This window comes from Choloepus didactylus, chromosome 2 (assembly GCF_015220235.1).
Source record: "Choloepus didactylus isolate mChoDid1 chromosome 2, mChoDid1.pri, whole genome shotgun sequence".
NCBI classification, from domain to species: domain Eukaryota; kingdom Metazoa; phylum Chordata; class Mammalia; order Pilosa; family Megalonychidae; genus Choloepus; species Choloepus didactylus.
The window spans coordinates 19,715,551-19,734,286 of NC_051308.1; the positions used below are offsets into that span (position 1 = coordinate 19,715,551).

General features: G+C 35.2%; 1 protein-coding gene across 7 annotated transcripts in view; it reads right to left on the reverse strand.

The window, feature by feature from the left end:
- Positions 1 to 2,337: 2,337 nt before the first annotated feature.
- The window catches only part of ARID4B (AT-rich interaction domain 4B), a 180,768-nt gene continuing 164,369 nt past the window's right edge, over positions 2,338 to 18,736 (reverse strand). For 4 of the 7 annotated variants that reach the window (XM_037821409.1, XM_037821403.1, XM_037821390.1 and 1 more), the window contains 4 exons: positions 15,876 to 15,989; positions 13,551 to 13,766; positions 11,451 to 11,597; positions 2,338 to 4,084 (listed from right to left, as the gene is read on the reverse strand). In XM_037821409.1, the coding sequence (XP_037677337.1) occupies positions 3,957 to 4,084; positions 11,451 to 11,597; positions 13,551 to 13,766; positions 15,876 to 15,989 (605 nt within the window). In that variant the 3' untranslated portion in view covers positions 2,338 to 3,956. Of the gene's footprint in view, positions 4,085 to 11,450; positions 11,598 to 13,550; positions 13,767 to 14,907; positions 15,185 to 15,875; positions 15,990 to 17,478; positions 17,520 to 18,291; positions 18,406 to 18,736 lie in introns of those variants that run through there. The other 3 variants (XR_005214535.1, XM_037821413.1, XM_037821420.1) reach the window with 3 other exon arrangements.

Below are 18,736 nucleotides of genomic sequence, written 5' to 3' on the forward strand. Positions count from 1 at the left end.
CACGACTTCCTTTAAACTCTTATGCACTTAGTCTCCCTGACTACACAATTTAGTATTTAATTATGTCTTTTTTATTCCCACAACTAAACCATGAAACTCATCTGGAGGATTGTATCTTATACATACATAAGCCCTCATATTATGTTAACATCATTCTATTATCTGATTGATGGATGCAGAGTTCCTGGGAAAGGGGGGAGGACTCATACAATATGAGTGTTCCCAGAGAGGATCCACTGAGGATGTTCAGTCTTGGTCCCTGGGAAGCTGCTCAGGGTCCAAACTGTAAGAAAGGCATAAGTTTAGCTTTCACATAGAGACAGCATGGAATAAGGGAAATGGAGGCAAAACCAGTTTAAACAAGCCCCGTGATAAAGAGAAGAGAGAATCTGGAAAAGTAACCATGGTTACTGGAATGTAAAGAGATATGAGATAAAATCAGAGGTGGGAACTCACAGCAAAAAAAGAAATTTTTTTTTAGCTAAATGAACTCTCTCGGATAGGCTGATCAGTTCAAAAGCTCAATAATAAGCTAGTTGGCTCTCTTGGATAGGCTGCACAAATTAAAATCTCAAAAGATGAATTAGTTAGTGTTCTCGGATAGTCTGTAACCTCTGTAGTACCCAGTCAATGGGGAAACGGGAGGGACTTGCAAATTAGGAGTAGGAGATTTAAAGATCGCCATTCTTTTCCTCTGGCGAGCCAGCCTACCACGTGTTTGGCTGGATGCCCTATCTTGCAAGATGGTAAATAAATTCTTTTCTCCTCCAGAACCGAGTGAGCGTTTATTCCCTTACAGGTACCGCTTTATTTCCAACAAAATTCCCTAAATAGACGGTAAAAATTAGGAATAAAAAGGTGAAGAAATGGGACTCACAAAGAATAAAAGGTAGCACAAGAGAGGAAAATAGTGAGTATGAAAAAGGCTGTGGTTGGAGATGATTAAAAAATTAGCCTCACTGTCACTCAAAATCTTTTAGGGAACAACAACCCCTTTAAGAATTTCTTAAAATTCAAGGGCTCTTCTCTAAGAAAAATACAGACAAAAAACAATTATCTAAAAAATGTCAGGAGTTTCATGGGAACTGCTCCACTTTCCCCAACCAGGTTAAGAAAATTAACAAGACCCCATCCAAAGGTTATTTCTGGAGGAAAAAAAGGTAAGAAATATGTAAGAAATGTAATATCTTAATTTTATCATAGATTAATAAAATGTAGTGAAGGTGATAGGGGTAGAATTAAGTCAAATTCTGGTAATACAATGAAATTCTCAAATCCTCTGAGAAGCTGGGAAAAAGGAGAGAAAGCAGGCAGGCAGAACAAAGAGATTCCAAAGGTATGTATCTCCAACAACATTTGGAATCATTTCTATGATAAAGCACTGTTTCTGTAACACATCACAAAGCTAATATTAGAAGTTCCCTGAAAAACAATTGACATTAACCAAGTGTGTCTCTTTAGGCCTTCTCAAAGTTTTTAACATGCTAACACTGAAATTCTAAGAAAAGAATGTGATATGTAGCATTTCCAAGACATAATCTGACAAAATCCAGATAATTTCCAGGGACCAGGTATTCTAGGAACATGTTTTAGGAAACACTATTCTACAGAGTTTAAAACTCATCCCTTAAAAGTTAAACTAATTTCTGGGAAAATAAAGGGCCATTCACAAAATTGCTTTAAAAATAAGTATTTGAGGCTTTCAGGCTTAAAAAAAAGTTTTCTTTGTTTTAAGGAAAGGATTTTCTTTTGGTGGAACGTTCACTAAATAGAGCAAACAAAACAACACAAAACAAAACAGATGGATATTAAAACTAGAGACATTTAAAAAAAGACAAACATCCAGGAATCACCCAGACCAACTAAATAAGACTGGGGGGCGGGGGGTGGGGGTGGGGGTGGGGGCACTGAGTATTGACCTTTGTTTTAAAAAATGTCCAGGTGATTCTAATGTGCAATAAAGGTGGAGAGCATTAACACATAAAACACCCACAAAGTTCCAATTAAACTAAATGACTTAAAAAAAAAAAAAAGCTGCAGCTAATGGTTTCAAGTGAAAGAAAAAAAACTTGATTTTTCTTTAGACAAACTTCCAAACACAAGAAAAATATTTACATTCAGACTCAAGCAAAATAAGTGTATTAAAAGACAAAAGAATGCCTAATAAATTCCTTATTATGTAATTAATAGGCCTTTGATTTTTGAATGTAAAATATTTTCCTTTTTGTATGTAAATTAACCTCTTGTGGTAATGTATGCTAGATACGTATGTTCCATCAGTCATCACATACAGAAAGGAACTAAAATTATTTAATCTTTCAGAAACAAAATCAGGGATTCACAAACTATGGCATTTTATTTCAGAGCCTTTGCTTACATTTGTACAATATATTACATAATTCTCCATTGTTTGCAGATCCTAATATATACTTTATAGCTTTTATTCTATAAGCTTTTTCTTCGTTTGCTGTCAACAAATCTTTACAGTCCTGTACAAATCTGAATAACTTGAAACCATTTTCAACAAAATTAGTTACTGTAAGCACATACTACAAGACTGAAAATGCTTTTCTTAGAAAAGTTGAATGTAAAGGATTCTGACACGTTAGCATCTACAACAAAACACTTTGAAAGTCTCACGTGTCATATTGCCAGGAAACAAAACATGCCAGTCCCATCCAAAAAAAGTACACAGAACTACAATTAAAACAGTAAAACAGTCTGTACAATAAAGTACTGTGTATTAACAGTGCCAGGTATTAAATAGCTTGAATGAACACATCCGTAATATACAAATGTCTTACAAAGGTGTAGAATTAAATACAAGTGCCAAACAGAACCGAGATTGGAATCACACAACATAAAGTCAACACAAAGTGAAAACAATTTTGCGTTCATTTTTGATTTATACAAGGCATTTAATTTTATAGGCCTACCATCCAGATTAGCTATTTATACTTAAAATAAAAACCATCCTTTTGAGACAGTTCATATCAACAACCTTTGAACCATACTATTACAGTTTACTTGTTCCTGAAGTTCTCTAGTTGTAGCTCATAATAAAATAAGCAATACAAATGAACTATCTGTATTTAAGGGAAAAGAAACATTTACAAGAAACACAAAAATATAACTGTTATAATTCATTATGAATAAATATACACTTTGAATGGGCTAAGTACAATATTTATACATTGTTTAAGATTTAATACAGTTTATTAGCCATTTTCTTTTTTCACACAATGTATTATATCAAAATTAAAAAAAAATACTGATTCATAGAAAAATGGCAAAGTACAGTAGTTCCATTCCAATTTGAAGGGCCATGAAAAGCAAGACCATTTAGCCTAATTCAAACCTGTAAACATATTCAGTCTTTTTAAAAGAGAATCTTTAATGTTTGGTTACCAGGATTGATGTCTAATATCCTGGTAACTGCAGGTTTTGAATTCATTACATGTGCTTGACTTACACAATTAAAGCCACCATAAGGTGACTTGCTTTAAAAAACAATTAGCTTGTAAAAATGAAAATAGGTTCATATATTTTCATAAATAAATGGAAAAATATCAAATGTTCCAGCTTTAACAAAATACAAGGGAATACATATACAGTAAGTTATCTTAACATGTTCAGGCCCACTCATTAACTATGCTTATTGTATTATCTCTACAGGCAGTGAAAAGCCTCCATTTGCCACAACTGGAAGGCCTTCAAGTTACCAGACATACAATTCCCAGACAAGTTGGAAACAATTATTGCTTGAGGAAAAGCAGTTCATTGTACTTTTTCTTCATAAAAAAGTGCACTTGAGTGCCAAGTCAGCTTGTCAAGAAACAATTTTTAAATATAAAATAGTGCTTGTCCGATTTTTTGTGTGTGTGCCACTGTGCAGTATAAAAAAGACGTGGCCCTCAATAGCCATTAAGTGCAAAGTGCATTGGCAAGTCCTGTTGTCACCTGCACTCAACTGACATTCCATTCTGTGATGCGCTGGACATTGATGGTTCAGCTAAAGTTAACATAACAGCAGCTGTTATGGAACTGGAAGAAGGAGACGAAGAGGATGAGGATGTAGCAGCACCTAAAGAAAAGAGAAACCAAATAACAGCTTAATAAAAATTATATTCAACAATAAGAAGAAATAAAACACTATTCCTTTAACTAAAATTCTGTTGCTTTCTCCAAAATCATTTAGCTTACAATAAGAGCAGTCAACTGTCACAGTGCCCTGATGTAAAGAAAGGCAAACGTAGTGTATCTTAAATAGCTTGACAGTGCCAACAACAGAAGTAATAAAAAAGGACAGACTAAGAAGGGCTTCTGCACGGATTAAAGAAGAAATAAAATCATGTGCCCAGTCGATGAGACATGGTAATAAAATAAGTTAGAATAGACTTTCTGTAAAAATGAGAAAAATGCCCAAAAGAGCCAACAATTTAGTTGGGAAAATTTGTAATCCACCCCAAAATTATCCACCCCCAGCCCCCCGCCAACTCCTATATCTTTCTGTGTTCAGGTATTTCTTACTGATGAAAATGGAAGACTAAAGTTGGAACAAAAGCGCCCAGAGCTCAATTACTGTGATCTCTTCCACTGGGTTACGAAGCAAATGACACGGTAGTTATTTTCCTCAGGAAAATTATCCCACTGTTACAAGCTAGAGTTGGGGTGTGGGGGGAGGGGCAATTATAAAGGAATACAAGCACAAGGTTAAAAAAATTCATTTGGTAGAGGGGTATGTGCTGGAAAAGTAAGTGTCCTCCTCATCCAGGACTCTCCTAATCCCCCACATATCCCTCCCCAGTTGGTACCAGTTGCTTCTGATTCTTTGAAATGCTACATAGGTCTTGGCAAATTATGGCCCATGGGCCAAATCCTGTCCACATCCTGTTTTTGTAAATTAAACTTTATTAGAATATAGCCTTGTCTATTTGTTTACATATTGCCTGTGATAGATTTCACAAGTACAGTGGCAGAAGTGAGTAGTTTCTACACAGGTCCACAGAGCCTAAAATATTTTTTTATTTGTCCCTTAACAGTACATGCTTACAACTCTTACTCTACAATAATTTTATCTCTAGAATCTAGAGACAGATATGCAAAATTTAACAAATATAGCAATAACTTCACTTTTAAATTCACAAATGGAACCAAAGTACAGTGACTGGCCCGTGACTTTTTTAATTAACGATGTATTTTAAGGGATTATTCCGTATCTAACTATATATTTACTTCTTTTTTTTTTCAAAGTCGAATAGTACTCTACCATATTTATGAACCATAACTTGATTACCAGTCTTTTTGCTATTATCAATGACAATGTAATGAGTAACTTGTGCAGCATAAATAGAAGTTAAAATGTCTATTTTGCATCAGGCAACGTATCGTTTGATCATACAATTTAATAATGTCTGTTATGTTAAATATTACTGTACAATTAATGTTCTTTGTGGTTACATATTTTGCCTTGAGACTTAATTCTAAGAAGCGGTGTTAACTATTTCTCCAAATACATGGTCAAATTGTTTTCTAAGATAATTGAGCTAATGCTTTGACTAGCATTGGTTTAGTTATGAGTTTTTTTTTTTGCTAAGAATGATATTTGATTTCCATTTTTTTTAAGTCCCAGGGTAAGCATTTTTCTATTGATTTATTTTTTATTTTGAAATAAATTCAAAGTTATAGGAATAGTTGCAAAAACAATACTAACCCCATACACAGAACTCCATCATACCCTAACCCCCTCCCCCGACAGCCCAATCCACCAACTTTAACATGCTGTCACATCGCTATTTCTTTCCCTCCCTCCCTATGTATCATCCATCATCTATTGCTCTGTCTTCTGAACATATGAAAGCTAGCTGCACAAATCCTTGAACAAATACTATAATTCACATATACACTTCCCATGAACAAGAACATTCTTTTATGCAATCCCATTAAGCAAGCTAAGAAGTACAAGAGATTCAACAATGATACAAAGCTTACATTCTATATTTCCTTTTCCTTATGTCTCAACTGTGTCCCTTTGAGCCTCCTGTCCTCCATCCTCCAATCCCATCCAGGTTCATCCTTGGCATTCAATTGTCATCTATTTAGACTGTCTTTTTTTTTTTTTTCCAATTGTGGAAACATATATACAGCCTAAATCTTACCATTCCACCCCCTCCCTAGCATTCCATTAGTGGGATTAATCACATTTAGAATGTTGTAATGCTTTTTCCCACCATCCATTACTAGAAATTTCCCTTCACCTCAAACAGCAACCCTACACTCGTTTCTTAACTCCCCATTGCCCCTTCCCCCATTTCTCTTAACCCATACTGTACTTTTCATCTCTATGGTTATATTCTGTGATAATTTCTTTGTGTTTACTGTGGGGCTTAAAATTAACTCCTTAAATCCATAACAATCTTGTTTTTCTTTGATACCACCTTCACTTCAATAGAACATATAAACTATGTTCCTATACTCCTCCTTTCCCCCACTTTTATATAGTTGTCTAAAATTACATATTTTACATTGAGTTCAAAACCACTGATTTGTCATTAGAGTTTGTGTATTTTATGTCATGAAGGAAGTAAATAGTGGAGTTACAATTCAAAAATTATTGGCTTCTATTTGTATTCCATTGTGGTTGGAGAATGTGCTCTGAGTATATTCAACTTTTTTTTTTTTTTTTTTAATTTATTGAGGCTTGTTTTATGTCCCAGCTTATGGTCCCTTCTGGAGAAAGATCTGTGATCACTAGAGAAAAATACGTGTCCTGGTGATTTGGGTTGTAAGGTTCTATATATGTCTGCTAAAATTCTCTGTATCTCTTTCTCCTTTCCTTGTTTCTCTGCTCGTAGTTTCTGAAGTAGGGCAGGTCTTTTATTGGCAAACTCTCTCAGCATTCGTCTGTGAAAAATTTAAGCTCTCTCTCAAATCTGAAGGAGAGTTTTGCTGGATAAAGTATTCTTGGTTGGAAATTTCTCTCTCAGAATTTTAAATATGTCATGCCACTGCCTTCTCGCCTCCATGGTGGCCGCTGAGTAGTCACAACTTATCATCTCATGCTGTTTCCTTTGTATGTGGTGAATTGCTTTTCTCTTGCTGCTTTCAGAACTTGCTCCTTCTCTTCAGTATTTGAGAGTCTGATCAGAGTATGTCTCAGAGTGGGTTTATCTGGATTTATTCTATTTGGAATTCATTGGGCATTTATGCTTTGTGTATTTATATTGTGTAGAAGGTTTGGGAAGTTTTCCCCAACAATTTCTTTGAATACTTTTTCTAGACCTTTACCCTTCTCTTCCCCTTCTGGGACACCAATGAGTCTTAAGTTTGGACGTTTTATTTTATCTATCGTATCCCTGAGATCCATTTCGATTTTTTCGATTTTTTTCTCCATTCTTTCTTTTGTTCTTTCATTTTCTGTTCTGTGGACTTCTAGGACACTGAGATGTTGTTCAACTTCCTCTAATCTTGTATTGAATATCCAGAGTCTTTTTAATTTGGCCAACAGTTTCTTTTATTTCCATAAGATCTTCTATTTTTTTACTTACTCTTGCAATGTCTTCCTTATGCTCTTCTAGGGTCTTCTTTATGTCGCTTATATCCTGGGCCATGGTCTTCCTGATGTCCTTTAAATCCTTTGCCATGTTTTCGTTCCTCGATTGTAGTTCTTTGATTAATTGTGCCAAGTATTGTGTCTCTTCTGATATTCTGATTTGTGTGTTTGGAGTTGGATTCTCCATATTGTCTGGTTTTATCATATGCATTAACATTTTCTGTTGTTTTTGGCCTCTTGGCATTATGCTTTGCTTGATAGGGTTCTTTCAAGTTGTAAAAAATAGACACCAATCTAATTTTTCAGAAACACAGCTTGGTGGCATACACTTTCTCTAACTAACCAGCAGACAGCGTCTGTGAGTCACCTATACCCCTCAAGTCAGTTCTCAACCTTGTCCCTGTGGTGTGTGGGGAAATGATTCTTGTGGGGTTCAGTTGGAGAACTCAGTTTGGGTGTGTTGCTGGAGCCCTCCGCCCTAAATGTGGGGCATGTGTCCGGGTGGCCAGGGAGAAAGGACAGCTTTAATATTCAAATCCCCCAGTTTCCCAGAGATTCAAGGCCACCACAAGAGTCTAAGCCTTCATTTCAGTTCAGCCCCAGACCCTCTCTCTCGCTGTCCCACAAACCACCGGAGTTGGTGTAGCGTCCCTGGGTTCTCCAGGACCTCTGCTGAGGGAATGCCGTGCTACATCACCAGTGTGCGCTGTCCCTCAAGGGAAGCCCCGGGCTACCGAGCTGTGCAGGGGCGCTCTCAGCCTGATGCAATGATGGCCAAACGGGGCGTCTCAACCCCCCTCCTCGCACAGTTTCTCCTTCCCAGTTCCGGGACAACTGGCGGGGCTCTGGGATGTGGGCACAGCCCGGGGCAGGAGTTTATCCAGCCCTCCAAGGAGCCAGCTGCGAGCTGTGGGGTTTCTTTTAGCTTCCGGCTCTCCCTTCCATTCCCCTGGCCCTGAAGGTATCTGCAGTGGGCTATCCTCCAGGCCAGACACCGAGAGGCCAGCCCAGCCCCCTCTTGCTGTGTTTTACTGAGTGGTTCCCACTGTCACAACTGCAACCACTCCTGGGTTCCCCCCCACCTTTTTTTTTTAAATAACCAGTCAGTTTCCAAATGCCAATCCCTGGCTTCCCCACACCGCCGCGCGGCTGCGGGTCTTCTGGCCAGCTTACTCACTCGTTTCAGAATGCAGACTCCCGGTTTCACCAAGTATACGGCCCCTGTGGTACTAGTAGACCTGTGGTACTAGCTGTAACCGGTATTCTGGGACACTTTCTGGTTTTTATCTAGTGTTTTTCATGGAGGTGTTTTTTTGCCCTGTCTCACCTAGCCGCCATCTTAGTTTCTCCCCTTTCTATTGATTTTTAATAATATTTCTTCATTTATGGACTGACTTCTCATGCTGACCCCCACAAAGAAAGCATCTATTTAGCAGAATTATTACTATGAGAATTTCTGATGACCAGATCTACAAAACACTGTTTTGAAGGAACTACTCTTAGAGAGATGTCTTATTACATGGAACACTCCTATTAAAAGGCCTAGCTAATTAAGAGTGAGGATCTCTAGTAAAAGCATTTAAACAGTATGCTAATTATAATTATTAATTATTTTTAAATGATTACCTGATAGCAATCATATAAAACCCTAATCCCCTTTCTTTGGCAGAATGCTTCCATACATACTTTCTGGACAGTAACATGTAACTTCTTTTCAAATACTCTATAACCCAGACAAAGAAACAAGGCTTTCACCTATACCACAAATTAAAAAGCCTAGACAAATAAAGATGGAGACTATTACGGGAATACCAGGGACAGCAATACAGGAAAGTGGGAAAACTGGTCTGAAAGGAAAAGGAAATCAAAGTGGTTCAGAGGAAAATAATAAAGGTAGTAAGAGGGAAAGAAGAGGCATTGAAACAATGTCAGAAACCTTACATTATGCTACACTGCTCCCCTCCCCACCCACTCCTTATTGTCCCATTTCTCTGCTCCCCTTCATAGCAAAACCCAGGATTCTTCTAGGGTCACCCTCTACTTCCTCATCTTCGATATTCTCCTTAAAAAATTTCAATCCAACTTCTATATCCACTACTCATTGAAAATGATCTTGAAGAGGTCACCAATGACTCCAACATTGTCAAATCTATTGACCTCATACTTCTCTGACTTTTCAACAGCATTTGACACAGCTGACCACTCCTCTCTTTACCCAACACTTTCTTTACTTGGTCATCCTCTCCTGGTTTTACTCTTAATTCAGGGCTACTGCTTCTCAAGACATGATGCTTCTGTTGTCACCTTCTCAGCCCTAACTACTTCTAAATGTTGACTTGCTCCAGATTTCCTTCTTTTCTAACCACATTTTTTCCCAAGGTGATCTACTTAAGAATTGTGGCTATAAGAACCACTTTGAGTAACTACTGTAGTATGGATATGCCAATGACTTGAAAATTGTATCTCTAGTCCTGACTTCCCCCTGAGCTACTACAAGCTTAAATATCCTACTGTTTACTTGACATTTCCATTTAGATGCCATAATAGGCATTTCAAAACTTAAGATGGTTAAAACAGAACTTTTGGTCCTTGTTGTGTTCCCCTACCCATAACCTATTCTTTTCTAGGTCATTCCTCATTTTAGAAAATGGCACCATGTCCATTTGGTGTGGCCAAAAACTCAGACATCATCCTCAATTCTTCTCTTTCCTTGATTTACCATACTCAAATCCAATCAATTAGCAAGTGCTGTTATAATTCAATATTAATTGCTCTACATCTTTACTGCAACTATCCTGATCCAAGTAACTATTATCTCCCTTCCGAACTATTGCAATGGACTCCCTAACTGGTCTCACTGCTTCTACCACTTCCCTCTAGAGTCTACTTTCCATGATAAGCACCGATCTTTAAACAAACAAGCAAAAATAAAACAAACAAAAACTATAAATAGATCATGTCATTTCCCTGTTTTAAACTTTTCAAGTAACTGTCCTTCTTAGAATAAAATCTATATTCCTCCATCCCGGCTTACAAGGTCCCACTTGATTTGACTGGTATTTCTACCATTTTCCCACCACAATGGCTTTCTTTCTGTTCCTGAAATGTACTAACTATATTCTCACCCTAGAGCATTAGTCCTCATTTGGGGACAATTTTTTCTCCCAGGGGATGTCTGGCAATATCTGCAGACATTTCTGATTTCCACCACCAGAGAGAGGAATGCTAATGGCATCTAGTGGTTCAAGGCCAGGGATGCTGTTAAATACCCCTCAAGGCACAGGACAAGTCCCCCACAGCAAAGAATTATTTGGTCAAAAATGTTAATATTGCCAAGAATGAGAAACCCTGTTTCAGGGACACTTGCTGTTTCTCTGCCTAGGACTCTTTCCTCTAGATTTTAATCTGTCTGGCTTCTTGTCATTCAGGAAACATCGTATTTGTAATTTAAGTATCTCATATAATCACTTTATTTTCCTCATAGTGCTTTTTACTTTCTAAACTTATTTTAGGTTTCATTTTTGTTTTTTTGGCATACTGTAAGCTCCATGAAACTTAACGTTATAGTTTGAGATAATTTTAAAGACAACATTCAAGAATCCATAACAAGGTAAGTCAAGTGATTTTGTACTAATGGAGAGCATACACTAACATTTACTAAGTGATTACTATGTCTGGCCATTATCACAGACAAACTACAAGCACTGATTATTGCATTTACTTCTCACAATAAACGCTTCAATGAAGCACATTTTTTTTTTTTTTTCCATTTTCTGGATGGGGATAAGGCAGAGAGATTAAAGAACCAGCCTGAATATACAGACATATAAACCCATGCTAGTCTAACTGCAGTCATAAACTGCATTATATTTAAAGCAAAGTGAGGATAAACACTTACTCTCTCTCTCTTTCTTCTTTAAACGCTTTCTCCTCCGATCAATGGAAGCTACTTCAGATTTTAATGACAGATAATGTTTTCTGATTTCCTGTAGTTTCTCTTGAAGAATTGTGATGCGTTCAGCACTGGTCATATTTTCCAAGTCCGCTATGAATTAGAAACTTTCATTAATGTGTAATTTTGAACAAAATATTAATTTATCAAAGAGAGAACATGTGGTTGTAAAATAAAGTCAAGGCAGGTAAACTAAAAAACTAAGGCTTCTACAGGTACTGTGGAAAACCATTTGGTGTCTCCTCAAAGAGTTAAACATAGAACTACCATATGACCTGGCAATCCCACTTGGAGGTACATACTCAAAAGAATTGAAAGCAGGGACTCAGGCAGATATTTCTACACCAGTGTTCATAGGAGTATTGTTCACAATAACCCGAAAGGTGGAAGCAACCCAAAAGTTCATCAGTAGATGAATGGATAAACAAAATGTAGTATATCCATACTGTAGAATACTACTCAGCATTAAAAAGGAATGAAATTCTGACACAGGGAACTACATGGATAAAGCCTGAAGACATAATGTTAAGTGAAATAAGTCAGACATAAAGGAACAGACATTGTATGATTTCACTCATGAAATAGCTAAAATATGCAAATTCAAAGATAGACAAAGTGGAGTACAGGTTACCAAGTATATGGGGAATGAGGAATGGGGAGTTAATGCATAATGGGTGTAGGGTTTATATGATAGGAAAGTTCTGCTAATGGATGGTGGTAAGGGAAGCAAAACATTGTTATTAATCCCACTGAATGCATATGCTTGGGAGTGGTTGAGATGGGAAAGTTTATGTTGTATATATGTTTCTACAATTTAAAAAAGAGAGCAACTAAATAGACAATAAAAAATTTAATAGACGATTATAGACTGGATCTAATAATGGAAGAAAAAAGGCTCAAGAGTATATTATTGGACATATGAAAATATTGGCATATAAACTCTAAGCTTCATATTAAAGTTAAATTTCTTGAACTTGGTAACTACTTAAGGTGCTTACATAAGTGAATATCCTTGTTCTTAGAAATACACACATTCAAGGAGCAGAATGTAAACAATCTACTCTCAAATGTTTAAAAAATACAATGATAGATGCACAGATGGACAACAGACAGAAGGACAGATAGATACAGTAAATGTGGCAAAATGTTAAAATTGGTAGATCTGGGTAACTGGGGGCGGGGTATGTTGGAGCTCTCTATATGGGCTGTGTATTATATTTGCGACTGTAAGTATGAAATTATTTCAAAATAAAAATTTAAGAAAAACAAAACAAAAGAACTAAAATTTCTAAATGTTTGTTTCCTAAGATTTTTGTTTTCTGGGCTAGAACAATGCCTAGCTTATAACATATCATCATATGTGGAATGAATAAATGTGTGCAGAATTAAAGACATTATGACCTAAACATTATATGCTAAAAATTCCACATTTATGAACAGTATCACTACAGTGTATGATTAAAGAATCGTACGTAGAAATAAGACTGGAAAGACACCAAATGTTAAAATTACAGATCTACATTAAAATTATAAAAAATTTTTACATTTAAAATTGTCAGGACTATGGATAAATTTTTCTCCTCCAGCCTCTTTTCATTATTTTTTAGAATGTTTATGATTATGAAAAACTTTTAAATTGGAGGAAAAATTTTTTAAAGTTCTAAAAATTTTTATTAGGAAAATTTCTGACATATACAGGAGTATAGAAAGTCATATAATGAAGCCCTATATACCTGTCATACAGCTTTAATAATAATTAATTTATGACAAATCTTGTTTCATTTATACCCCGTTACTTCCCACTCCCGACACAGATAATTTAAAAGTGAATTTCCAACATCATATCATAAATATCTTACATTTGCCAATTGTCTTAAAAATTTTGTTCTAGCAACTTGTTTATTCAAATTAGGAAACAAATAAGGTCTATAAATATCTCTAAAGTTTTGTACAGCATCTTTTAAGAGTTACTAGCTATCAAGTAGTAGTTATAGGTAAAGGGATCAATTTTTCTACTGCCAATTATAGATTTAATATGTTACTTACACATCTGAAAACTCCACTTGTAAACTTTGGGTAATCTATTACTGGATTCCTTGATGTCAGGTTCCTTATCACCATTTTTTCCACACTTTCCTGGAGACTGAGTCCTTGCAGGAGATTTGGTACTATGAGACTTCATTCCAGTAGAAACTGATTTGACTGGCTGAGTCTTTGTTACACTTTCACCAGCGGAAAGTTCTTCACTATCACTACTGTTCGCTGAAAGAAAAAAATTTTTTAAAAAGCATTAACAGAAAAATAACAGAATTTCTATTATAAATTTTAGTGGATAATTTAAAAGTTACCATTTGAATTTACTACTACAGCAAATGACTTGCTTTATAAACCTTGCCTAGAAACCTAGAAAATCATCATGTACAAATGAAGCAACTCAGTTAAAAAAAAAAAAAAACTAACAAAAAAAACTATAAGCCATCAACATAAAAGAATTCTTACCTGAACTGCTAATAATAATTTTTTTAAACAATCACTCAAACTAATATTACACTGTATTTGGTAGACTATTAAACAGACAGGAATTATCTGAATGGCTTTTTATTCTAGCATGTTAATATATATAGCAGCATCTTTTAAAAAATGACTCATTATCAAGACTCCTTAATTTTAATACTTTAGATTTATACAGATTGTATACATGTAACATTTTCCTACTCTCTTGGCCACAAACAAATAACAATGCACCATCATCATACTCAATAAAAGATTCTTTGGGAATAAACTCTCAACTTTGATACATACAATGAATTTCTATATAAGTAACTTCTATATCATACCTGTTGACTAAAACAGTGATGTTTACCCTAGTAAACATACTCAGTAATTGAAGAAGAATTCAGAAGTCTGTGTAATAATTATATTATGTTATACCTGCCTTTGCTGATAAAGTTTCAGTACTAGAATGGAAATGTTTAACCTTGAATAGCTTACCATGTAAATTTGTAATGGGATTAATAATTCCATAAATTATCTCTTTCTGGATACAAAGTATTAAGATTCCATCAGAGTTAATTCATTTTACTAAATGGTAGTCTTGAAGACCAAAACATCACAAGATAAGAAAAAACACTTAAATAGCTTGTCAGTTATACCAAATCACTGATGATCAGTTTGGCATATATTTATTGATTCTTCATTTAACAACAGCCAAACAGCCATCAAAACAACAAAAACGTGTGCGTGTGTGTTAAGATCTCAAAGCCTTAAAAACATCCCAATTAGCAAAGATACAACCAACTCTTCCCACTGTGGTGTTTTGGAAATAAAGAAACTTCACCAATCTTTTATATATATCTTAAACTGGCCCCCTCCCAGTCCCTCCACTGCTGCTCTGGAATCCCTGGCAATTCACAGCTAAGCCACCCAAGGCCTAGCCCCACTCTGATGCAGTGGCCTGCCTCAGCCTGGCATTCATGGCCCTGCTGAGCACAGCCACCCAGGGCCCCAAGGGATGCCATATTCACCGCCTGGAAGTCATATGGGCTCAGCAGAACCTCGGGGAGCTGGCCGAAAAAGCCTTTTCTGCACTGAAGTGCAGCCAAGCCGACTGAGAGCAAAGGTCAGGCAGTGGAGGTGGCAGAAGACTCCTAGAAGAGCAGCAGGAGGTCAGTGTGGGGCACCTGAAAAAAAATTCTTTACATATTTTCTGCTTCTCACTTTGTATCTACTAAAGAGAGAGAAAATGTGCAGCTCTCAGGAGAAATATAGTATATATAGAGTCCCTGCAGGCTGATGAACAGTCATTGCTGAAGTTAAGTTATTAGTTGAAGCCTATTTAGCAAAAATATTGTTTGCAGCAGCTGCTCTCAAGTCACATAGTTTGGAGTACCAAAGATAAAGGTAGAAAACTGGAGTTAATGGGATTACAGCTCTAATGCTGTCTTGATTGCTTTCTTTTAGACTGATTTTACCCTGAAGAATTACAAAGCAATCAATTTCATTATAACAGAAGTAATAAATAATTGAAGTATTTTATAATATGTGGTACATATAATGGCTATTGGAAAGAACCGTGGAACATAAAGGTAACATAAAGATAACATAAAAATGTGAATGTTTATATTACATTGGCTAGTTATTTTTAAAAGTATTACCAGCTATACATCAATAATCAGAATCCCTGCTGAATAATGCCAAACTGTTTAATCCTAGAATTTACCTAGGATCAGAAGATTTCTGCGTGACTTTTTTGAGGGTGGAGATTAAATCAAAATATTGAACAATCCCATATCTTGAATACTCTTTTTATGGGGAAATATATTTATCAAGTTTTATTCTTATATTTAAAAAATTAAACGGTTTCACACTTACTGCCTTTTCCCTTCTTTTTGTTGTTTACCACAGTTGCTTTATGGCTTCTCTTCTGCTTTTTTGATGAACTTCCACCTCCCTGAGCATCTTTCACTCTTTTCTGACCTGTACAGGCTATGGTGGGAAATAAATGATTAAGTAACACAAAATAAAATCAAACCTTTCCTAGGTATAAATTAATTCCATATTTTAGAAGTACAGAACAATTTCAAAACAACATATCTTCTTTATAAGGCTTATAAACCATAAAAATTACTACAAACTTTAAAAATAAATTATTAATGGAGTTGAATTATTGCACATACTAAAAATTAGGCTTTTTTTAAACAAAAAGCAAATAAAGTATGCATATCCTTCTTAGAAAAATCAGATATAAACTGAAAATAGTTCCCAATAAGGAACAGGGAGTATATGACTCTAGCAATTCAAAAACAGGTATATGCTGAAAATAAAAACTGAAATTTGTTAAGACTCATCAAACTGAAATAATAAAAATTAATTATAGGTTAAATTTTTAATTATATACTATACTGATTATTACTATAAAATTTAAAATGCTGTAGTACAATGATATTAATGGGATAAATTTTAGCAGTAATTCACACTTTGTTATTTTACCAATTTATTTATTTCAATAATAACTTAGCTCCCAAGGCACTGGTTACCATTTATAAATCCAGCACAGTAGTCCTAAGTAACGGTTCATCTTCTTGTTTGGGAAATTCTCTCCAAACATTATAAATGTCTCCCTTTTCTTCAAGGACTATTCCAAGTCCTACATCTTCACTAAGACCTTCCCTGATGCCCCAGCCTTCAATGATGTAATGACTATTCTCAACTGTAGCACTGATCTATACTAGTCATTTGGTCCCTTAGCATGGGCTAAGCGTCTGTATCTTTCTAGTGATAGGGATGGTCTCCCAGACTATATAGTAAGTTTTTTCCAAAGATTAATAAAGCCCTATCTCTATTTGGTTCCAATGTTAGATGCTGTGATGAAATGATATAGATTAATATTATGGTACAATTATGCCATGCTTGCCATCCTGTTACCAATGGTAAAACCAACCTTGAGTACACAAGACATGGCTTCCTTGGTCAAAAATGGGACAGGATATTAACTGTTACCAACTTCGTAGATAACATCTTTTTTTCTTTGTTAATGGATCATACATATTTATAACTTTGTCTAATGTTGGGTTTTTTTTTTTTTTTCATTTTTTCATGTTTTTTTTTCTTTTAATGCTGTTTTAATATAACAAAGTGAGAAACAAAGAAGGCGATCTACGTTATTGACTTTATTAAAGCACAGAGTCTTAAAAATAATTGGCAGGTTTCTCTCCCAGAGTTTCTTTAATTATGAAGCTTTCAGCTACTATCAATTAAAAACCTAAATGTAGGTAAATTGGAAAAACTAAATCTAATAGTAAAACTTACATTTTTACTTTTAAGATAATACAGTGAGTATTCCCCAATGTTAGTAGTAGACAAATATATTAAAATGAGGCCATATGAAATAGGTGCTTAAGAATTTGATTCTAAAAAAAAAAAAAAAAATTGTAGAACAATGCTTTGATTTGATAAAATAGATGGTCTCTCTTACCCTAAATTTGGAAGTGGCTCTCAAGTTCCACACTTTTTAACCTAGTTGAAATTAAAATTTAAAAGGGCAGCATTGACTTAGTCTATCAGAAGACAAGATATCATATCTCTTATTTTTTTTTTTAGTATTTTAATCTTCTTAAGATATGAGGGGCATAGCGAGGTTACTAAGTCCCAAGAACTATAAATATTAAAAACTTTATCACATTATTGTTGAAAGTCTGTGATAAAGGTATCTATAATTTTGAAGATTACTCATGCCTAGATAATTCAGTTCCACGAGATAGTATGGCATACGAATATAACCATAGTAGTTGTATGTGTGAATGTGAAAAAACAACAAAGAACATCCCAATTTAATAGCAACTATACTTTTTACTTTATTAAAAAAAATGTTTTAAGTCAAGAACTGTGTGAGAAAACTTAGAATTAAATAATCTGATCTATACCAGGTCTCTTTGAGCTTAGCTAAAAATCTAAAACTAGCACAGTAAAACATGTTACATAAAATACATACCCTAGTGCTCTATCTTTCCAATGAAAAGCAAGTGTGTTCCAAAGCCAAGTGTCAGCCTAGAGTATATTGATTTAAAGATACTGAGCAAAGTGGTTTATAAGAAAAATGATGACAGAAGTATAGCTATAGCACCATCAAAAGGCACTAATACTTTTGGAAGTACTAATTTGAATTTCCACTTTTAACAACTTCACGGAAAATCAAAAAAGTATTACTGTAGGTTATTAACATACACATTGGTCCTTCAATTTGGAAGCTATGCATCTAAGAAAGCATCAAATTCCTTTACAAACTCACACAAGTTAGTCAGGCTTGAAAATCAGTTTGACACGGTTGTCTGAGGAAAGCAGTGCCTGGACAGTTGGTTGCTCCAAACCCCTACATACAGTATTTGGTTAAGGGTGGAGGGGTCTGTCAATAAATCAAAATGTTTGTGAGAAACTGCACATTACAATTGCAAAAACAATGTTACAGAAATATATTTAAGTTGCTCATGCCATACAGTCAACCAGTGTATAATGAATTTTCAAATAGGTTTGGATTTGGGCTTGGGTGCAATTTCTAGGATGTGTACTCGTAAACTATGAAATGTCATGGATGACTCAAGCAAAAAACATTAAAGTCTTCTTAAGCTTTTAAATGCATTCCACTACTCATTACTCAAATAACCTACCAATTCCCATTTTTACCATGTTCACACAAGTACTTCACTTAAACACCTCATATTACAATAAGAGATACT